General features: G+C 60.0%; 4 protein-coding genes and 1 non-coding gene across 5 annotated transcripts; 4 read left to right on the top strand and 1 right to left on the bottom strand.

Moving 5' to 3' along the window:
- Window positions 1–361: 361 nt before the first annotated feature.
- SPRG_19904 (hypothetical protein) lies at window positions 362–4,048 on the top strand (the record flags this gene model as incomplete). Its single annotated transcript, XM_012344741.1, has 2 exons — window positions 362–3,805; window positions 3,866–4,048. 2 exons carry the CDS (start codon window positions 362–364, stop codon window positions 4,046–4,048), a joined length of 3,627 nt encoding a protein of 1,208 aa, XP_012200131.1.
- Window positions 4,049–4,676: 628 nt separating this feature from the next.
- SPRG_19903 (hypothetical protein) lies at window positions 4,677–6,863 on the top strand (the record flags this gene model as incomplete). The annotated part of the gene is made up of 11 exons (XM_012344740.1): window positions 4,677–4,759; window positions 4,809–4,854; window positions 4,900–4,984; window positions 5,040–5,215; window positions 5,270–5,342; window positions 5,389–5,492; window positions 5,548–5,830; window positions 5,886–6,166; window positions 6,215–6,445; window positions 6,491–6,568; window positions 6,624–6,863. 11 exons carry the CDS (start codon window positions 4,677–4,679, stop codon window positions 6,861–6,863), a joined length of 1,680 nt encoding a protein of 559 aa, XP_012200130.1.
- Window positions 6,864–6,877: 14 nt separating this feature from the next.
- On the bottom strand, window positions 6,878–9,848 carry SPRG_19902 (hypothetical protein; the record flags this gene model as incomplete). Its single annotated transcript, XM_012344739.1, has 7 exons — window positions 6,878–6,914; window positions 6,966–8,248; window positions 8,302–8,988; window positions 9,034–9,151; window positions 9,195–9,341; window positions 9,392–9,737; window positions 9,782–9,848. The coding sequence occupies 7 exons, from the start codon at window positions 9,846–9,848 to the stop codon at window positions 6,878–6,880; spliced, it is 2,685 nt and encodes an 894-aa protein (XP_012200129.1).
- Window positions 9,849–13,716: 3,868 nt separating this feature from the next.
- SPRG_19901 (hypothetical protein) lies at window positions 13,717–17,496 on the top strand (the record flags this gene model as incomplete). The annotated part of the gene is made up of 12 exons (XM_012344738.1): window positions 13,717–13,995; window positions 14,047–14,160; window positions 14,215–14,412; window positions 14,461–14,660; window positions 14,707–14,843; window positions 14,888–16,161; window positions 16,215–16,380; window positions 16,431–16,589; window positions 16,641–16,930; window positions 16,977–17,083; window positions 17,127–17,364; window positions 17,419–17,496. The coding sequence occupies 12 exons, from the start codon at window positions 13,717–13,719 to the stop codon at window positions 17,494–17,496; spliced, it is 3,240 nt and encodes a 1,079-aa protein (XP_012200128.1).
- Window positions 17,497–19,149: 1,653 nt separating this feature from the next.
- On the top strand, window positions 19,150–19,231 carry SPRG_30067. Its single transcript has one exon. It is a non-coding gene; the product is annotated as a tRNA-Leu (tRNA).
- The last annotated feature ends 1,907 nt before the right edge of the window (window positions 19,232–21,138 follow it).

Here is a 21,138-nt window from a genome sequence, read left to right as displayed (position 1 = left end):
GTCGATAGCTGGATAGCTGGATAGATAGATACTAGTAGTTTGGTGGATAGATAGATGTGGACGAGTGTGATGCTGGTCGGTCGGCCTTCGCTGCCTACCGACGACGGATAAAAGAACAAGGGACCCACGACAAAAGACCGCGTCCAGATTAAAAGAAATGAAATCTGTATTAAAAAACACACTATTGCATTAAAAGAAAACAATAATAAATAAAAGAATACCATATTGGATTAAAAGAACACGCCGGTCGCTTTGCCGCGGACTGGTTTTGGCGCCAGATTGGCCGAACTCCATATGTTCGGATATCGACTTTAAGAGGTCGCCATCGTATTCCCATCTTGGCCCGAGGAAGCGCAGGAGCATGCACATCCAGAGCGTCGTCGTCGCGGGCTTCCGCAGCTACAAGGATGAGACCGGCGTCGAGAGCTTCTCGCCAGCGCAGAACGTGGTCATCGGCCGCAACGGGACGGGGAAGAGCAACCTCTTTGATGCGATCCGCTTCGGGCTCCTCACCGAGCGCTTCGCCAACCTCCGCCCGGACGACCGGCAAGGTCTGCTCCATGAAGGTAGCGGGAAGCACGTCATGAGCGCGTACGTCGAGATCACGTTCTGCAACCGCGATGGCCGGCTGCCGCTCGACACGGACGAGGTCGTGCTTCGCCGCACGATTGGCGTCAAGAAGGACGAGTTCTTCCTCAACCGCAAGCACATCACCAAGCAAGATGTGCATCATCTGCTCGAGACGGCAGGCTTCTCGCGCTCGAACCCGTACTACATTGTGCAGCAAGGCAAGGTGAACGCGCTCGCACTCATGAAGGACCGCGACCGCCTCGAGCTCCTTAAAGACGTTGCCGGCACCAAGGTCTATGAAGACCGGCGCGTCGAGTCGCTCAAAATCATTCACGACTCGCAAGGTCGGCGCGACAAGATCCTCGAGGTCATCTCGTACATTGAGAGCCGCCTCGCCGAGCTTGAAGACGAGAAGGACGAGTTGAAGGAGTACCAGTCGCTTGATAAGGAGAAGCGCGCGCTCGAGTACATGCTCCACGAGAAGGAGCTCCAGGACGTGCGCATCGAGCTCGAAGCCATCGAGCGCCAACGCTCCGAGGATGCCACCGCATCGACGGACCTCCATGCGGAGGAGCGGACCTTGAAGGACCAGCTCAAGCAGATCCAAGACTCGGTGCAGCGCCATACCGAGAAGCTCCAAGACTGGACCAGCGACAAGGTTCGCTTGGAGGCCGAGCGCGCCGAGCTCATGCAGGCGCAGTACGAGCTCGAAATGGAGCTCCAGGACCTCAACGACGACGTCGACCAAGACTCGTCCCGGGGCGCGACGCTCAAAACCGAGCTTGCAACGATCCAAGCGCAGTGCCAAGCAGCGGAAACCGAGCTCGCCGAGTGGACGCCCAAGCTCAACGACCTCTCGCAGCTGCTCGCCAACACTCGCTCGACGCTCGCGACGCTCGAGCTCGAAGCCGACGCGCTCATCGCGAAGAAGTCGCGCAAGGCGCAGTTCTCGTCGCAGGCCGACCGCGATGCGTACCTTCGCCACGAGGTGGACGACCTCGTCGGGCTCGTCCACCGAAAAGAGAAGGAAGCGCACCATTTGCAGACCTCGATCTCGACGGCCAACGCTACCATCGCACAGGCCAAAGACTCGCTCCAAGATCGGTCGGTGGCGATGGCCGAGGCGCGCGCCGAGCTCGACGGTTTTGGCCGACGCCTTGTCGAGCTCAAGGAGAAGCGCAACGACGTGTCGGAGACGCGCAAGGATCGCTGGCGCGACGAGAACAAAATCAGCCAAGACGTCACGCACCACGCCGAGCAGCTCTCGCGCGGCGAGTCGATTCTGCACAGCACCATGTCGTACGACGTGCGCCGCGGCCTCGAAGCGGTCAAGGGCTGGAAAGAGTCGCAGCGCTTCCGTGGGATTCATGGCCCCTTGATTGAGCTCGTCGAGCCCGTCGACGACCGGTTTTGCGTCGCCCTCGACGAAGCCGCTGGCGGCGCGTACTTTCACGTGGTCGTCGACACGGACGACGTCGCGACGCGGCTCATGCGCGAGCTCGAGAAGCACAACTTGGGGCGCGTGACCTTCTTACCGCTCAACCGGCTCAAGGTCAGCGACGTCCCCGCGTTTGACGCGACCGACGACGCCGTCTTGCTCCTCGACAAGCTGCGGTATCCGAGTGAAATCAAAAAGGCCGTCGTGTCGGCCTTTGGGAAGAAGCTCTTGTGTCGCGACCTCGACACGTGCATGCAGTACGCCGAGAAGACGGGCATGGACTGCTTGACGCTCGACGGCGACGTGGTCCAGCGCCGCGGTGGCTTGCACGGCGGGTACAAGGACCCCAAACGGTCGCGGTCGCGCGCGATGCTCCAAGTACGGGCGGCCCAAGCGCAGCTCGACGCGATCAAGGCCGAGGCCAAAAAGATTAAGTACGCGGCGCAACAAGCCGACCAAATGGTCGCGGGTGTCGTCGGGGAGATCCAAAAGCAAGAGTCGGAGCGGCAGTACGCGATGGACACGTATGGCCAGCTCCAGCAGGACTACGACCGCCTCGTGCAGCAGATCCAGATCGACACGGCGCATGTGATGGAAAAGACGGCGCTTCTCACAACGATCCAGTCGGAAATCACGTCGCTGACGGCCAAGCGCGTCGCGTTCGAAGCCGAGATGGCGCAAGCGATGGGCGACTCGTTGTCGCCGGCGGAGACGGATCGCCTCGCGGCCATCCACGTCCAGATCGCCGAAGTCAAGTCGCACGAGCGCCAGTACGTGGGCCAGGTCGAGGACGTGCGCGTTCAAACCGCGACGCTCGAGACACGGCTCCACGACCATTTGCGTCGCCGCGAGAGTGAAATCCTGAGCCAAATCAAGGACGGAAGTCTCGTGGCGTTGCACGCGACCGAGCGCAAGACGTCGGCGGGGATGAAGGCCGTCGACTTGGCCAACGCCAAGCGCGCCGTCGAGCGCAACCACGTGCTCTACACGGACGTCGAGGCTCAGATCCGAGCGTGCGAAGTCGCCCTCGCGTCCGACGAGATGGCCGCGGAAGAGATCCAAAACGACCTCCAAGCGATTCTCGCACAGCTCGGCGACGAAGCGACGCGTGGGGAGAAGATGCTCGCCAAGCGCCGACGGCTCCTCCAGAAGCGCGAAGCCGCCACGCGCGACATTCGCGAGCTGGGGACGCTGCCCATGTCGGAGCTCGAAAAGTTAAAAGAGCTGAGCTACAAGGAGGTCTCGAAGCGCTTCTCCAAATGCAGCGACCGTCTCAAGGGCTTCTCGCACGTCAACAAGAAGGCGCTCGACCAGTACGTGAGTTTTAGCGAGCAGCGCACCACGCTCCTTGCGCGCAAGGCCGAGCTCGATGCGGGCGATGCGTCGATCAAGGAGCTCATTGACGTGCTCGACCGCCGCAAGGACGAGGCGATCCTGCGCACGTTCAAGGGCGTGTCGCACCACTTTTCGCAGGTTTTCAAAGAGCTCGTGCCGACGGGCGAAGGCAAGATGCTCATCCAGCGAGCGGACGACGCGACCACGATGGACACATCGACGTTTGTCGGCGTCCAGATCAAGGTCAACTTTCGCGGCGAAGGCGACTCGTACCTCATGCAGCAGCTCTCGGGCGGCCAGAAGGCGCTTGTGGCCCTCGCCTTTATCTTTGCGATCCAGCGCTGCGACCCAGCGCCGTTCTACCTCTTTGACGAGATTGACCAAGCGCTTGATGCGACGCACCGCGCGGCGGTGGCGGCGCTCATCCACCGCCAAGCCCACTCGGAGGAAAACCCGGCCCAGGTACCACACGCGATATGATGTTTGTATCCAGTTTATCGTTGTTACGAATCGCGGATGTAGTTTATCACATCGACGTTCCGGCCCGAGCTCGTGATGGTCGCGGACCAGTTCTACGGCATTGGCCACCAAAACAAGATCAGCACCGTCTACACCATGACGAAGGACGAGTCGCTCGACTTCATCGCGGACATCATGGCCGACGAGGAAGCCGTCGAAGAAAAGACCAACGATGCTGCTGCGTAGCAACAGGATTCGTGATGCCTCTCGTGTCGTCCTACTTGTCCGACCGACTGCAGAGCAGACGTTTGAGCCGTTTGGCGTTGCACCCGCGTCATCCGGGCACGTTGGCGTGAATCTGGCGAGCACAACAAGCGCATAGCGAGAACACCGTGGGAGACGGGTGTGTCATCGTCGCGTCGTCGTACATGAAGCGGTACGATCGCAGTCGTCGGCGTCGAATCATCGGGCGCTTCCGCGCGATCTTTGGATCCATGCCACCAGACAACGCGAGCTTTGGTAGAAGTTTCGCCCATCTTGATCCACGAGTGCACAATGTCATCGACATGCAGGATCCTCATGGGTTGGCTGCTGCGACTTGATACCTTGATACTCGTTGGCAGCGAATTGGGCTTAAGAGATGGTTCTATAGGTCTCCTGTCTATTTATCCCCAAAAGACTAGAGGTATCAAAACATTGCATAAAACATTTGTGTGTAGCGAGAGTGCTGTCCTTGCTAGGAGGTCTACGTACGGAGTGCACGCAGCTCGAAAGGCGTTGTCGACTACAAGTACCACTTTATGGTCCGCTCGTGGGCTCTCGTTGGCGACTTTAGCGACAAGTGGGCTTTCTAACCGACTATATCTTTGGGCCGATGAGCAGCCTCGCCCTCGCGTACGCAGCCTTCTGCCACAAGAAGACGACCGAGCCGATCCCCGAGGCCAAGACGATCTTCGAGTTCGCTAGCTCCATGGCCATGGACATGGTGCCATGCCATCTCGCGTAGGAAACACGGAGTGCATCTGCATGTCGACAACCTCGACCCGGAAGAGGTAGTACGACGCAGGCGCTCGCGACATGGCCTGATCGCGGCCTAGCTGCGCGTGCTCTTTGACTTTATTGCCAAGACGACGACGCTCCAGCATGCGCGCATCTTTCTCGGGCGCGTGCCCATGAAGCGAGGTACGAAGCACGACAACGACGAGAGGATGCAGGTGGGATCATCTGATCGACGTAGCGCTGCGCACCAAGCTCCTGCGCATGGGCTTGGACGAGCCATATGCGATGCAGCCTCTTGGGCACATGCGCATCGTGCGTAGCCTCAGCTCGATGCTCTTGCATGCCACGAGCCTCGTGTCGCTGGACCTCGTTGGCGTCCCGATTGCGAGCGAGACGGTCCAGGACCTCGCCAAGGTGGCTTCTATCTTCTTTGCACGCATGGTACTACGATTTCGATGCTACATGCAGGGGCTCAAGGCAGCGACGACGCTCGTCTCCATCGACCTCTCCGAGTCCAAGCTCGGCGACGCCGGCCTCGATCGTACGCCACGTCGTCGTCATCGTCATGATGAAGCAGCTTTCGGTAGAGCTCGAGGACGCATTGGCGACGCAGCCCCAGCTGTTGCACTTGAGTTTGGCGTCGTGCGAGCTCAGCGACAAGAGCGCCCGCGCCCTCTCGCGCATCCTTCGCGTACTCGCGTCCACATGTCGTCCGCGAATCCTCTCTTCAAAGCGAACTATTGTAGGTGCAGTGCCAGCGTCGCGACGAGACGTATTGGAGCACGACGCTGCGCGGCCAGACAACACCCATCCAGGGCGAGGGCTGCATGCTCCTCAGCGTCGCCTCCAATGCACTCGGCGATGCGACGACCGAGGTGCTCTGCCAAGCTCTCTACAACGACAACTGGCTCTACGGCCTCAACTTGGCCGCCAATGCAATCGGACCCCGGGGTGTATTGAACCTTGCCGAGGCGCTCCAAACCAACAGCACCTTGACGGTGCTTGTGCTCCGTGGCAACAGCGCGGCCGGTAGGTCGCGACCCGGGGCACACGCATCTGTGGCTGATCCTCGTCCTTGGGGTAGACGCCCGCGTCACGACGTTTGTGGACCGGATGCTCCAGGACCGCGTCGAGCGCGCCACGTCATCGATGCACCACCCCATGGAGCACCCGCTGCTCAAACGTGTGCTGCAGCAGTGGCGGGGTCCAGCTTCCGTGGTCCCCCCCGTCGCGCGCAAAAAAGTGCATCGCCGCCCGCCGTCGCCGCCCATGCCGTCGCCGTCGCCGTTGCGGCCACCACCGGCGCCGACACCGGTGCGCAGACCCCTCGTGGCGCGCAAGGTCACCTCGATCTACGCCAACACAGTGCGTCCCATAGAGCCTCCAGTCTTCGTTCCATACAGCGACCTCTAGAATGGGAAATCAAAGCAGAAGAAAAAGAAGACGACGACAACCAAAGCCAGCGCTGGGATCCTCCGCAAGGAACCGCTTCACCCGTCGCCAAGTCTGCCCCCGCCACCGCCAGGCATCGGGGCCGCGGAAGCTTCGGCGCTCGACTTGCTCGTGGGGGCAACAAGTCCGGGCTTTCTGCGCTCGAACCAAGACGACACGGCACCGCCGCCCACGGCGCTGGACCCTCGCACGGTAGAGTTGTCGTCGCATGTGTTGCTGCGACTGTTGTCGTTGTAGTTTGCTAAGTTGATGGCCAAGATCGAAGCCCTCGAAGCCGCGCAGGCGAGTGCGCAAGCCCACATTGATCGCCTCGAGGTATGCTATATCCTAGTTCCTGCCGGCCTCCATAATGCAATTGAATGCGATCCAGGCCGACAACCAACGCCTCAAGCAGCAGCAGCAAAAGGCACGCCGGCCGTCGGTCGAGGCGAGCATCATCTCGGAGCTCGAAGCCGCCATCATTCGCTTGACGCAGCAGGTGCAGTACCTCGAAGCGGTGCGGGACGAGCAGCCACGTGCAATGCCCCACGACGTGGCGTCGAAACTACCCGACGCAATTGTGGACGATTTGGCTGCACAGCTCAAGCTCAGCTTTGGATTAACACCCTAGTCGATGGTATGTATCTACATGGCATCCTCGAGCGGCGAGGGTTGGGGGAACCTAATCATGTCCCAACCGTTAGATTTCTTAAGAAGAAGAAAATGGACGCACCGAAAGTCGGGGTTGGGTAGAAACTCGTCGCCGACCCACGTGAACGAGATGCAGTGCGCCGAGAGCCACTGGCGCATCGCGGCCTTTTGCTGGCCCGTGCCCTGGAGGCCATCCACGTGGTCGCGGAAGAGGTCGTTGGTGACGACGCAGCCGTCATGGCGCCCGGCGTACTGAATGCAGTACGAGTCGTCATAGTCTTGGGGCGGCGTCGCAATCACGGTCCCTTCGAGCACCATGCTCTGGAGCAAGCCCACATCGTCCGGGAGCTTGCTCGGACTCACGTCGTAGCCCGCGCCGGCCATGCGCTTCTGCGCGCCCACCGACTCGTAGCGGAGGAGGTAGTCGGGCAAGAACGCCAGCACTTTGTGGCCGCGCGCCAAGTAATAGTCAAAGACAAGCCGAATGCCTGCGCACGAGAAGCGGGCGTTGAGACCGTGCCGCATGGCCACGTTGGCCGCGTCGACGACGATGAGGCACTTGGGGTCGTTCGGAGACGCGTACCCGCAGCCGCCAAAGGTCGGGACCGGCCGTTGGCGCAGCTGCGACGGTCGCTTCGGTTTGGTCGGTTTGGCGACATTAAGGTTGACGTTGGCGAGGACGCCACGACCTGGCGTGAGCGCACGGGCAGAGACCCGCGGCGCGACATCCGCTTCGTCGCTTTCGTAGCCGCAAAACCCGCATGGCAAGCGCACGATCGAGTTGGAGCACTGCGGGCAGAGTCGGTCGACAGCCGTCACGACCGAGAGAGACGGCGGCACCCGCGGTAGGACCACCGGCCGCATCCAGTCGAGGTCCGTCGCGAAGTCGACAAAGCCCAGGGCGCGCGCCACGTAGAGCGACAACGGCGCGTCATCCACGTCAACGAGGCGCGTGTCCGAACCGACGCGGCGGTGGAGCGCGGCCGCGCATGGGAGAAACCCGCGGAGTTCGAGATCTTCGGGCACCGGCGCCCGGTGCCCGTCCCAATGGTCGTGCAGAAGCGCATCCTTCTTAGCGTGGAGCACCGGCACGAGCTGCATTAGCGCCGCTTGAAGCTCGACGACGCTATCGTCTTTCCACTCGAAAAACCACGCGTGGCTGCGCAGCCAGTCAAGGACGATCGTGACGCTGGGCAAACATGTCTGGAGCAACGCGTCGGTCGGCGACCGCGCCATCGCGAGCAAGAGCACGCTCGTCAAGCGAAAGCTCCAGCGCAGCGCCACGTGGACGACCTCGTGGTCATGCCAGTGCCGCCACTCGGTGTCGAAGCACGGGTCTTGAATCTCGGGGTGGCCGATCGCGACCTAGACATCAGGCCATTCTGTCTCGCTACGCTGATAGATTGATAGATTGATACCTGGGTGTTGTGCACGAGAAACAACGAAAAAAGCATCGTCTGCAGCAAGAGCGACGACGTGGAGGCGCCGCCCAGCGGCACGACGGCGGCGAGCGACTCGACGCACGCGGTGAATGCGTCGGCGCGCGCAACCACATCCACGCCCGAGTAGAGGATCGATGCGCCGACCAAGAAGCGCGCCTTGAAGACGCCGAGACCGTCCAAGTCGCGGAGGTGCTTGCGGCCGGTTTCTTCGGCTTTCGAGAGCGTCGTCATCAAGTTCTCGCGCGCGCGGAACGGCGTCGTGACCGCGAGGCTGCGTGCGTAGAGGTAGCACGCTTCAAAGCTGTTGTTGTTGTGGAGCGCCAGCAGCGCGAGCTGGTTGAAGACCTTGCCGTTCGACGGCAGCTGCGAGAGCGCTTCTTTGTAGTGCACGGCGGCGAGCGCCCAGTTGCGGCTGGCCTTGGGCAAGAGACCCTGCGCGTACCGCGAGAGGTCGCCGAGCGCCACGAGCGTCGCGTGCACAGCGAGCGGCGCCGAGGACGCGGCCTGGAGCGCGCCGAGCAGCTTGTGGTAAAAGCTCGTGCACGTCGCGAGGAGCGCGGCGAGCGCATCGCGCACCGGCAGCGACGACCCGTTGGCCCGGAACGCGGCTTGCGCGCCGTCAATCTCGCGGTACCAGTTCATCCACAAGCGCTCGTTGACGTCCTAAGACAAGTGTCGTACGGGAGACGGATCGGGCGTAGATGATACCATGCGCCGCGCCACGTCCGGGTGGCGGAGCAGGAGCTCGACGTAGGCGTCGCGGCAAGCCAAGCGGAGGCAGTTGATGCCGCGCTCGTGGTCGCTGACGATCGCATACGGTTGCGGCCTAGGCCATGTGAGCGCATGCGAGGGGTGCGAGCAGCGCGTACGTCCGCGGCGCGCCGAGGAGGCGCTTCAAGTGCTCTTCCCAGCGCTTGATGCGCGGCAGGAGCTCGTCGGGCTGCACGCCCGCGGGGTTGAAGCCAAACGGGTAGCCTTCGTCGTGCGCCCGAGTCGTCGCGTGCGTTGTCGGTGAGCTACGTGCATCGCAGTGTCAATATGGACATGGGTTCAAGGCGACGCGTACGCGGTCTTGGTCGGCGGCTTGGTCTGCTTGTGCTCCTGCAAGAGCGAAAACATGACTTCGGCGCGTGAAAGCTTCTCGATCGTCTCCTTCTCGACGCGCTTGATCATGAGCGCTTGCGCGTGCTCGCGCTTCTTGCGCTCGTCCTCTGTCGTCTTGCGGTGCTTGCGCTGCTTTTGCACATGCAACTCGCGGCTCTTCCGCTGCTCGTCGATCTCGTGGCCGTCCATCGACATGGCCTCTTGCATGCGGCCAGAGAGATCGTTGTCCTTGGCCTTCTTGGACTGCTTGCCGCGGGGCGTCGGCTTCTTGGGCGCGGCCTCGGGCACGTAGAGCCGCGCGTCGTCGACTACGATCTGCCTGAGCGACTGCTCGCATGCTTCATGCGTCTACCTTTGTCCGCTGGCTTCTTACGGTATCGGCTTCGCGCGTGCGATGATGACGTTCCATCCTCCGACATCTTTCGTCATGAACCGCGGGGTGGGCAAAAGCGAATGAGCCAGCACGAGGCCATCGTTTGAGAGGGCCCCCTCGTGAACCAGGTCATACAGCAAGCAAGTCACGCGGCTGAGAATAGAGTAGGGGGCCGACCCGAGTGCTGCGGCCAACGATTGGCTAAAAATAGGCATATTTCGATCGGGACCATCCAATGAGCTACGAGAACCTTGGCGCCATGGACGACGATGCATAAAGTCGAAGCAGTGAAGTAGATGTTAAAATAATGACGCGACCTTTAGCGCCAGACAGAAACGATGAATAGTCCTCTTGGCATATTGGAGTGCAAGAACCCGTGCTACATATTTACCCATCATTTGCAGTTGTTACGATGTGGGCAATTGGGCACAAGTAGCCAAGTCAAAACTCGAAATAGGCGCAGGTAAACGATCGCTACCTCATACATAAATGGTCATGGACGTATCGAGAGGATGCTTCCACACTTGGCCTCGCAAACGCGTGCAAACTGAGAGCATTTCATAATTTGCCTGAATTTCAATCACATGGAACCAGGTCAAAACTCGAATCGATTGCAGTTCAACGCTCACCACCCCTGACCCTGGTCACAAACATGTCTGGGATGCTTTAAAAGTTGGGTTGACAAAAGCATAGTACAAATCTAGACCAATTAACGAATTTGCCCGATTTTCAACCACTTAAGTCATAGCGTAGGCTAAGTTGGTTCCCAAGGCCACCAAACGTGCCGTGGCCAACTCCACTTGCCACGTTAGATGGTGTGGAACACAGTCCTACGACAACAGTCGTTGATAGAACGCAGTGTTGACCAAGGACGATTCTACCAGGTTGACGAGGGCCGGTTGAATTGGTCTCGACACTCCTACAGACAACCAGAGTGGCTCGAACCGCTGCGACCAGCCATATCACGAAGGACCGATGGCCACGGACACAGACTGCGGCCGCTACATGCATCCAATGTAGAAAGATTGGAGCAGCCCTTTGGCATCGACGCTTCAGGTTGAACACGTTCATTTCACAAAAACGCGCATTTGAACCCTTGGTGTAGGTTCAACATCAAAACCATCAATCCCCGCGCTAGGAACGACAGTCTTGTTGACAACCGTGCGCGAGCAATCAACGATGAGACAATATTTCGCACGACATAGATTTTACCATGTTGCATGCACGATTTTGAGTTGGTTCCGAGGCTCGCACTGGCAGCTCGAGTGGCTCCGCTCTAGCTCGTGGGATGGTAGAGCCATGTCACGAAGCGTGGGTCGCCACGAATGGAGAATGCAGCACCTACATCATGCATGCCGTGCAGAGTGATCTGGACATGGCAAGTGTGCCCACGGTTCATGATTCATTTGTGCATATCGCTACGACACGCCGTGTAGCCGTCGGTGCGGGTTCCGAGCCAAAATTGTAGATGCACTTGACAGTTTTCGTGGTCTTGAAGAGAGCTACGCTCGAGCAATCGCTCAGAGAACACGATGTGGGCCAAGGTGGATTTTACCGTATTTCAAAGAGCGACTGTGTGGGCCTCGACGCTCGCACTGGCAGCTCGAGTGGCTCGGCTGACATGGCTCTACTGCCAGGAGTAAAGCTTGTCGCCGCAGCATGCCTCCAATGTAGAGTGATCTGGCGTAGTAGCCTTTTCCAATCGACGGTTGTCGATTCATTTGCTGGTGTGATGCGCTGTGCAGCTGTCGGTGTGGGCTCCGAGCGAAATTTGTAGTTGGGCATGCCACGTTAGGTGGTGTGCAATATGTTCGTATCGTTCAGAGGTCCTAGGTATCGTTGTAGTCTTGACGTTGCTACGTTGGCTAAACCCACGCAACCTAAACGAGCGGTATCCGTAGATTCCGGATAAAGACACCAGCCATGCACGAGCCGAGCGTCGTCGGGCTCGTCCAGCAGCTGCGGACGCTGGCCGAGGTAGACAAGAGGAGCCAGCGGCCAGATACCTCACGCGCCTCTACGTAGCCGACTGCGCCATGCCGCCGACTTGGCGACGTCCGTCACGCGATGGACGTCCTGCTCTTCTCGCATGTACGTCCCGGGATTGCTTGAACCTTGACGCGTGATCTCGCCGCATTAGCTCGCGACGGCCAGCGAGATCGTGGTCGCCGACATGGCCCAAGCGCACGTTCAGCGCAAGGCGTCATCTGTGGCCTACTGTCTTCGCGAGCGCGACTTGTACGACGCATGCACCGCGCGGTGCATGGTTCATCCGCATCGTGTGTAGGGCGCTCATGGCGGATGGCATCGAAGCCATCGTCGATTCCTGCCTTCATGGTACGCGCTTCATCTCGACATTCGCGTCCAGTACGACGTCTACGTACAGAGCGTCGACTGGCCGCGTCGACCATCGACATGCCGGGCGTGCTCCGCGTCCTCTTCGCGCTCGCCGGCGGACAAGACGGGACGACCTTTACCGAGTGCTGCCTCGGACCCAGAACGCTTCAAGTACACGCACTTGCATCTACGAGTACATAGATGCTATCCGAACCTCCTAGCTCCTGCGCACCCAGCCCACGATCGCCAACACGATCTCCAACCAGCGCCGCGGCGAAGCCATCGTCCAAAGCAACGTCGGGCTCATCGTCGACCCGGCCCGTCTCTTTGGTGCGACGCCCTTCTTGGCCGATGACGAAGCGTGCGTCTGCCTTGCGTCCTTTCTTATAGCCACATGCGTCGTGTCCTTTGTAGGCACACGCTGATGGCCGCGTTCACCGCCGTCCCGGGCAAGAGCGACGTGCAGAGCGACGTGTGGCGCGACCCGCCGACAGCGCCATCGTCGTCAACGCTCTTTGGCGCTCTCCACCACGCGAGCTTTCACCGGTCGGACGCGCAGCTCGAGCGCTTTCAGGTCCGTCGCCGCCTTCGCTTCCAATCGACAACGAGTAGCGTCGTTAGATCTCGATGGCGCTGCCGGCGCTCGCCGAGACGGCGCCCGACATGGTGCAGAGCGCGCTCTCGTACGTAGCCTTATCCTCCTGATCTCTTCCTTGTGTGTGCTAATGGAAACAATGCTGCGCAGGACGGGCCATGAACTTGCGCCCAAGCGGCGACAAGTGCCACAGCCAAGCCAGCATCGACCCGAGCCGAAAACGTCGTTTACTGTCTCGCCGGACGCGCCTAAGCTGCTTTTTCAAAGCAGCCGCGCACCGTACACATCGCACACGCCTCGTCGTCCGAGACGGACCTCTGGTGTCGTGCCAGCGCCGACACAGAGGCGTGTCACGGCGTGTCGGCGTGGGAAGACCTCGGTCCATATCGCTACTCGATGATGCCACGGAGCCTTCGACTCGGTCGCGACCTGTACGAAGACGATGCGTACGGTGCTCATGACGCGTTGTGCCACGTCGTCCGCGTCCGCCCCAATCGCGTCATCGAGGTTGTGGATGATGATGTATGCGCCGTTTGTTATGGACGCTCTGTAGACGGTGCTGCTGGCGCTGCAAGGGACGCCGTCGGAACTATTTGCCGTGCGGCGAGATACGATGACCATGTGCGTTGTCTCGGAAGCGCTGCGCTTGCACGGAGCGGTCTCCCGCACGCTGCGATCGCTCTTGACGGTACCGCTTCGTCTGTTCCGCAAGGCGGGTATCGATGCGATGCGGTAGACCATGGCGACGACGGCGACCTACGTCGTTCGCTTGCAAGCCCTTGCGGACGCGCTCGGCCGGCGCCAGCGGCTGGCGCTGGCCGAGTGTCTGCACACGTTCTTGGCGTCGCAGCAGGTAGTATACCCTCTCACGACGCCGTGAGCGTGTGAACGGGATGTGTAGGCATACCTTCTCCACGTCGAAGCGCCGACCGTGCTCTCGCTGCTCACTAGAACGCGCGACCTCTGCAGTTGCGCCGCAGAAATGGCGTCGGTGTTTGGCTGTGACGACGACACGCTCTGGGTCGGCGCGGTCGAGTACGCCGATGCGATTGGTCGACCCGTGCTCGACGCGCTGCCGTCGACAGACCAAGCGTTCCTGGACCATCTCTACGACCGGCTTGTGCTCGGTCAGATCTGCGCGCCACCGACAACGACGTTGTACATGTGGCTCTTCACCGCGATGAGTGCTCCGTATCTGGCGTCGATCTCGCGCGGGCTCTTCCTCGGTGATGCCGCGCCGTCGACCGACGCCAAGGACAGCGTACGTCCCGAGGTATATGCCAACGAAGCTTTAGCGGCCATGGCAAACTAGCTCTTGCCGCGCTGCTTTGCCAAGCACGACGGGTGGGTCGACGCGGTTGCCGAGTCCCGCTCGCTCCTCCGGCTCGTGCACGCCATGGCGCCAACGCTCCATGCCCTACTGACGGTACGTGACGTTGGATGAAGATACGGTCGCGTCCTCAGAGAGGAAGCGGCGTAGGCGTCGTGGGAGCCACTGCGCATCGAGACGAGTGTCGTTGCGATTCAAGCGGCCCAAGCACGCCATGTTGCCCACTTGAATGCGTGCAAAAGTCGTGTGGCGACGCTCAAGCAGGCGCGACTGCAGGCGCTCGCCGATGCTATCGTCGCCATGCAGCGCGCGCCGCGCGACGTAAGCACCAAGACATCGGCCTTGGATGTACGCACCAAACATCATCCATGGTATTTGTCGATTGAGCCTGTTTAGGACGCCCTGCGCCACAAGCAGCTGGTCAAGGCGCGCCAAAAGCTCCAAAAAGAGTTGCTGGATGCTCAGATCGCAGCCGACGCGGCGCTGGCGCGTGCATCGGCCGCCAAAGTACAAGCAGAAGACGCAGCCGTCGCCGACGCGCAAGCCGCCCGTGACGCCGCCAAGCTCGCGCACGACAAGGACGCCATCGTCGCCATGTACGATGTGGTGGTGGTACGGGACGATTGAATATGGTTTATGTAGCTACGCAGATCTGATGGAGCGCGCCGAGCATCGCCACCGCGTCCAGCTCTGGCGACAAGCACGACTGGCTCGCAAGCACGTCGCAGGTCTCCAGCTCGATGCGCTCTTCAACGCGGACGCTGCTGCGTGGCTGCAAGGTACGTGGCGCCTCGCGCACGGTTTGTACGAAGCGATTCGGTAGCCTCGGCCAAGCAAGGTGCACACATCACGAAGAGTGCAGCACTGCAGCGACCCTATGACGTGCTGCTTGCTGCAACTACACGAACCCAAGACAGCAGCAGTGACGAGATCGTTGGTGGTCCAAACGCGCACGTCAAGGCACTGGAGTCGCCTCGTGGGCCCAGCGACAGTCGGGTCGTTTCCCTAAAGGGCGAGACGACGGCAAGTGCAGCGAGCTCGGTGCGGGTCTTGCGGGCGCCGGGCGGCGGCGGCGATGACGCGCGGCACGTCATCTATGGCAACTGCGACGACGACGAAGCGCTCGCTGCATCGTTTGCGCATGTTCGGGTGCAGCAAGCGCCCGGCGGAGGCGGCGACCAAGCCGCCGAGGCCATCTACCGAGGCGACCACGCGGTCGACCATCCATTGGCGACCAATATCAAGGTGCTCCACGTCCCGGGTGGCGGTGGTGACGCGGTCGCGACCGCCATGTACGATGGTGCCAATGCAGTGTGCGACGATCTGTCGTCGGTGCGCGTGTTACGAGAGCCCGGTGGCGGTGGCGCCGACGTTGCCGATGCCATTTACGGCACCGAGGCCGCCCCAACCGCCGTTGTTCCGGGTATCAAGGTGCTGCACGCACCCGGCGGTGGCGGCCATGACGCGGCGGCGCTTCTCTACCATCGTACGACGGAGACCGACGCGACGCTACCGCTGCGATCCACTGTCAAAGTCTCTCAAGAGCCGGGCGGCAGCGGCTCGGATGTTTGGCACATGCTCTACGCCGGCGCGACCGAGATGACGTACCATCCGAGTGTCCGCGTGCTCTCGTCGGCGCCTGGCGGCATCAGTGACGGCATGGCCAATGTGCTCGACGCCACGCGTTGCCATGACGACGATCTGTCATCATCCGTGCGCAGTCAGGTGCGCGTGCAGCAGGCACCGGGCGGGGACGGCAACGACGTCGCCGACACGCTCTACGCCCAGTTCAAATCCCTTTCAACGGTCAAGTCGAGCGTCCGCCTCTTGCAACCGGCGGGCGGCGGCAAAGACTCGGTCGGCGCGCTGCTGCGTGGCCCAGACGACGACGTCGTCGTCGTCGATCGTCGGCATTGTCCGTCCGTGCCAGAGACAACGGACCAAGTGCCTCGGACGTCCCGCCAGTGGCTGCAATGGAAGCTCGCGCAGGCGTCGATGGCGCAAGCGTACGCGAGCACGGAGCTTCTGCCGCGCACGGTCGCTCCCCTCGAGATGGCGGCGATGGCTACCTTTTACACGCAGCTGCTCGGCCACGAGGTAGTACAAGGCTCGATCGAAAATGCGGAAAACGCTGGAAAAATCGTGTCTAGCCCGACGCGTTTGCCCCCATCGACACGTTGGTTGTTGCGAGCCTCGATGCACCGATCCGCGGGTTCCGGGCGCTCGTCGGCTCCGTCGCCCTTGACGCCCTCCGTGACGACATGCGGCTACTCGACCACCTCGCGACGCTCCATGAAACCATGCTGCTCTCGGGCGGTACGTGCTTCGAGCCTCGGTGGCGTCGATGTCCATCGATGGTGTGCTAGGTCTTTGGGTCGACATGTTTGTCAAAGTCGTCGTGGACGGTCTCGCGCGGTCCAAGGTGCACTCGAATGACGCGCTCAACGACGCCATGGCGAGTGCGATGACCGAGGCGTCGTACACGCCGCGGGTGCCAAGTCGCTTTGCCTACGCGCCGTCGTCACGTACGTCTCCCTCGTTAAAGACAATAGTGTCCATACAACCACGTGCACTAGTGCAGCATGCGATGTCGGTTGCGTCCTTTGTGACGTCGCTGACGCCAACGTATGGTCTCCCCGATGCCCTCGCGCTCGTTGTGCCCGCGTCGGTCGTCGCGCAGTATGTCGCGATCCACCGGTTTGTCTTCCAGCTCAAAGCGACGCTCGCGCAGCTCCACGACGCACGTCGCCGGTTGCGCTGGCTGCTCACGCGCGTGCAGCTGGCAACGCACGCGCGCCGGGCGATCGACCGGGCGCTCTACTGCCAGCACCACGTGGCGTCGACCTTGCACAACTACACGTCGCAGGTAGAGACACCCTGTCGCTGCATTGTGCATATCGGGTGCGATGCAGGTGCTCGTGCACGAGTATGACGACCTCTGCATGGCCGTCGCGACAGCGACCGATACGGTGGCAGTGCAGCGGCGCCACCATGCCTACGTAGCAACCTTGCTGGCGCGGTACACACCTCGAGCACGTCGCATGCACTTCGAACCTGTATAGGTGTTTTTTGACGCGCGGATCCGCCGACGTGCAGACGGCCGTGCAGAATTGCTTGACGCGGCTCTCGACCATGTGCACGCAGCTGCAGCTCGGGTCCGTCGCCACCGCCGACCACGCCAAGGAGCTCTTGCTGCACGTACTGGACGCGGCGCAGCACCACGACGGCGATGCAGTCGCGCTCTGCGATGCGCTGCGGCTCCAGCGCGACCGTGACGGCCATGCCTCGGCCTTTGTCGAGGTACTCTCGTCTCTTGATGCGGATGGATGGCGAGATGCGCGGGGTATGTCATAGGACTTGCTCTTGCAGCTCGACTGGAACGGGTACTATGGCCGACGGGACGACGAAGGTGCCAACATTAGTATTAAATAAACAGTCGCAAGAGACCCCTGCGAATCACGCGACGGCGACAGACGGGGCACTGGTGCTTGGTACGCTGCAGCGATCTTCCAAGACACTCGTCGCAGAAGACGTGGCCGCACTTGGTGGCGACGGGCCGGCAGACGGCGTCGAGGCAGACGGGGCATTCCAGCGATGGCCGGCGCTCCGATTCGGATGACGGACGTGGGCGGTCCAGCGCCACGTCTTGCAGCTCGCCGAGCGACTTGGTGGTGACGGCGGCGTCGTCGTCGTCGTCGTTGTCCGAGCAGTAGAGGAGGCGGTCACAGAGCGCCGACGTCGGTCGATGCATCGTAAGTCGTTTGCACACTGGTTGTTGTTGTTGTGGCACACGCTTCAACTTGCCCCAACACAACACGGCTGGTTGATAGTCTAGTTGCACGCAAGCCGTCGCAATGTATTAGGCAAGGTTTCGGATATGGGATTTCGAGACAAGTCCGCGACGAGCCAGGCGCGAATGGATCTGCGGCCATAGAGAGGGCAAGATCGCACCACGACAGGTCGCGTTGGAAGGGAGAAGAAAGCTGGCGATGATGGATGAGGTGGAGGATTTTGAGAACATTGCAAGCGCATGCATCAAGCGTCTTCCTTGTCGCGGGTCAGAGGCGAACAGGATTGTCGAGTTGATTTTCTATTTTCCAAGGACGCCTTGGCGCGACACGACGGCGTCCATTGCTTTCGCATGGCTCAACGTTCCAGAGCTTGAGAGAGAAGCGGCGCTTTCTGGTTCCATGACCTGCAGTAGCCAGTCGGAAGCCTTGATTGGGTGTTTTTAGTCGACCGGCTGCGGATCCGGATGCTCCCAACGTGGGTCGGTGTACAAAATGTATCAAGAGCAGTGAGTGGTATCAACAGGTATCAAAGTGTCAGTTCTCGCACAAGTCGTCGCGTGCAGCTCCATGTACCCGTGTGCAATGTCTCTTTCAGTGTATCAAGCGTAGCTATCAAGCGCGTGGCGACGACAGGCTTCAAAGCGCGTGCCAGTGCCCTTTGCGGTATCTGGGGCGTTGTGGCGCCAAGACATGACGCGGGCTGTGGCGCCAGCGTCCAGTGCATTGTCACGCATAAAGAAGCTCATACGGCAATCTGGCATCTATCGGCAGGGCAAATGCAGTCTACCCGTGAAATATTCGGATGGTGGCGCTGGTCGAGATTCCACATCGAATGCACAACTTGTCGTCTGCCTTTTCCACGTGGGGACTCGCTACGTGGTGAGGCGGTCAGGTTTCATTCATTGGGGTACATTCAATGGGTACATGACTATTTCGTCAGATTTGCAATTGAATTTTCATTTTATTTTTTATTTTATTACTCCCTTTTCTATTTTATAATGACATCACTTTTATTGCTCTTTTGCACGTTGAGTATTTTATTATTATTGCTATTTGGTTATACTAGTTTTACTATTCGGAGATATCCGGATAACGCCAGGCCATGCCTGGAAGCTGCAGTGCTCGTAATACTGTCTCACTGGATTGTTCAGGTGCTAAACGACACAAGCAAAAGCGGGAAGAGCTCTCTTGGGGATCGCTGCCTGCCCGCTTCTTGCGTATTTTGTTCCCACGTGGACTCTTTGTCCAATGTAATATGACTATATTTGAACAAACGGTTTAGAGTCATGTGAAAGTCAGTGTGACCGAGCGGTCCAAGGTGCTAGACTCAAGTTCTAGTGTGTTCGCACTCGCGGGTTCAAATCCCGCCGCTGACATTTTTGCTGTTCTTTTCAAGGCATGATAGTGATTGCAGCATCACACTTCCGCCCGGCACCACCTCTTACAACACGGGTCATCATCAGTCGTACATCACATGCGTTAGTCCAAATACGTCCGCCGTCACGTGCCGTCAGAAAAGCACTCTATGTCCTCGCTCTCGAACCAATGTGTCATCTGCTCAGGTCGCACGACCACCTAACGTTAGCCATCAGGATCACCGGCCAGCAACATGCCGTAAGCTGCTTTGCCAATGATACCCAGTTCATTGCCTGCGATGCACCGACTCTGGCTCAACAACTCGCTCTCGTCGACACGCTATGCTCTTATTCTGACTTCGAGCTCAACCGCGACAAAACCGAGCTGCTTACGTTTGGCGGCGCACTCCCCTATCTTCCAGGACAAGTTGTCACGCCGAACGCGCCTGCAAAAGCGTTAGACATCTTGGTCGCGCCGAACTTGGCACCGCAAGCTCGTAACGACGACGCGCTTTAGAAGTTTCGCAACCATCTTTCAGCTTTGGTCGCACTAAAAGCGCTCGTTCGTTGGTAAAGAAGTTATATCGCAGGCTGTCTAGGCCTTTGTTATCAGCTCACGGGGGTTCCTCCCGAATGCCTCGCTTGCTGCCCAAGTCGATCGGTTCTTGGTCAAGAACATCTACGACGACCCGCTCACGCTCGCTGGACGTCGGACGCATCGACATTTTGCTCAACATCTTGTTTTCTTAGCCAAGCGCTACGGAGGCCTCGGTCTCTCGCACGCGTACGACCTTTGGAAATCGCGCATCCGCTCGACATCGCTCTGCTTTGTCAAGGCATGACTTAGCCAACTACAAGACCCGCCCCATGTGAACCACGGCAGGTGTTGCGCTTATGGAGGAGGCGTACCAACGTAGGGGTCCTTCGGCGACCCTTTCCACGCAAGCAAGAACCACCCGACGGTCAAGGTTCTCTTCGCATCGCCCAGCTTTCCAGCACGTTGGCCATCGGCTCTCATCGCACGTCTACACCATGCATGGCTCGCCACAAATGGTCGCCGACCTCGAAGAACATCTACCAATTCTTTTTCTAGCGCTGCAGCCAACCCCCGTTGGATCCGGCTGCTCGCGACCGCTCTTGTTCGCTGCTACCCGCTCATCTCGCCTGCCGATCACACCGTGCGCCCAACCAGTGCCCCCCATGGCTCGTCAAGTTCAGACCCCGTGTCGTCCTCGCGGCGACAATAGACGTCCTACTGACTGGCTACCGACATCGACCGAAATTTGGTTGGCGTGAGCTTCCTTTGAAACACCTAGGCGTTCCTGAGACCTTCTTCGAGCAACCGGGCCTAGCGGCCTTGTTTGTACCTTTACGGCAGCCATCCCACGTCCTTCTGCGGTACGGTGACTTCGTGTACCGGGCCGCGTTACCGGTACAAGCCATAGCCGTCCGATCCAACTTGCCCTTTCTCGGCTCCGATGCTCGCTGCCTTCTCTTCGATGCGCAAGCCCGCGAAACGTGCGACCAACAATTGATGCGCCGCCCATACGTCCGCGCGATCTGGCGCACTTTTGCGCCGATGCGAGGCATTCTGCAAATGCAACTCGAGTCGTCAGCCGCTAGCTTTCTTTATGACGCCGTCGGCTCGCCGAAGAGAACAGCCTGCGATATAACTTCTTTACCAACGAACGAGCGCTTTTAGTGCGACCAAAGCTGAAAGATGGTTGCGAAACTTCTGAAGCGCGTCGTCGTTACGAGCTTGCGGTGCCAAGTTCGGCGCGACCAAGATGTCTAACGCTTTTGCAGGCGCGTTCGGCGTGACAACTTGTCCTGGAAGATAGGGGAGTGCGCCGCCAAACGTAAGCAGCTCGGTTTTGTCGCGGTTGAGCTCGAAGTCAGAATAAGAGCATAGCGTGTCGACGAGAGCG

Source organism: Saprolegnia parasitica (assembly GCF_000151545.1).
Source record: "Saprolegnia parasitica CBS 223.65 unplaced genomic scaffold supercont2.19, whole genome shotgun sequence".
Classification (NCBI taxonomy): Eukaryota; Oomycota; class Saprolegniomycetes; order Saprolegniales; family Saprolegniaceae; genus Saprolegnia; species Saprolegnia parasitica.
Note: the sequence above shows the minus strand (reverse complement) of the source record. Positions and strands in the feature narration are given on the sequence as shown.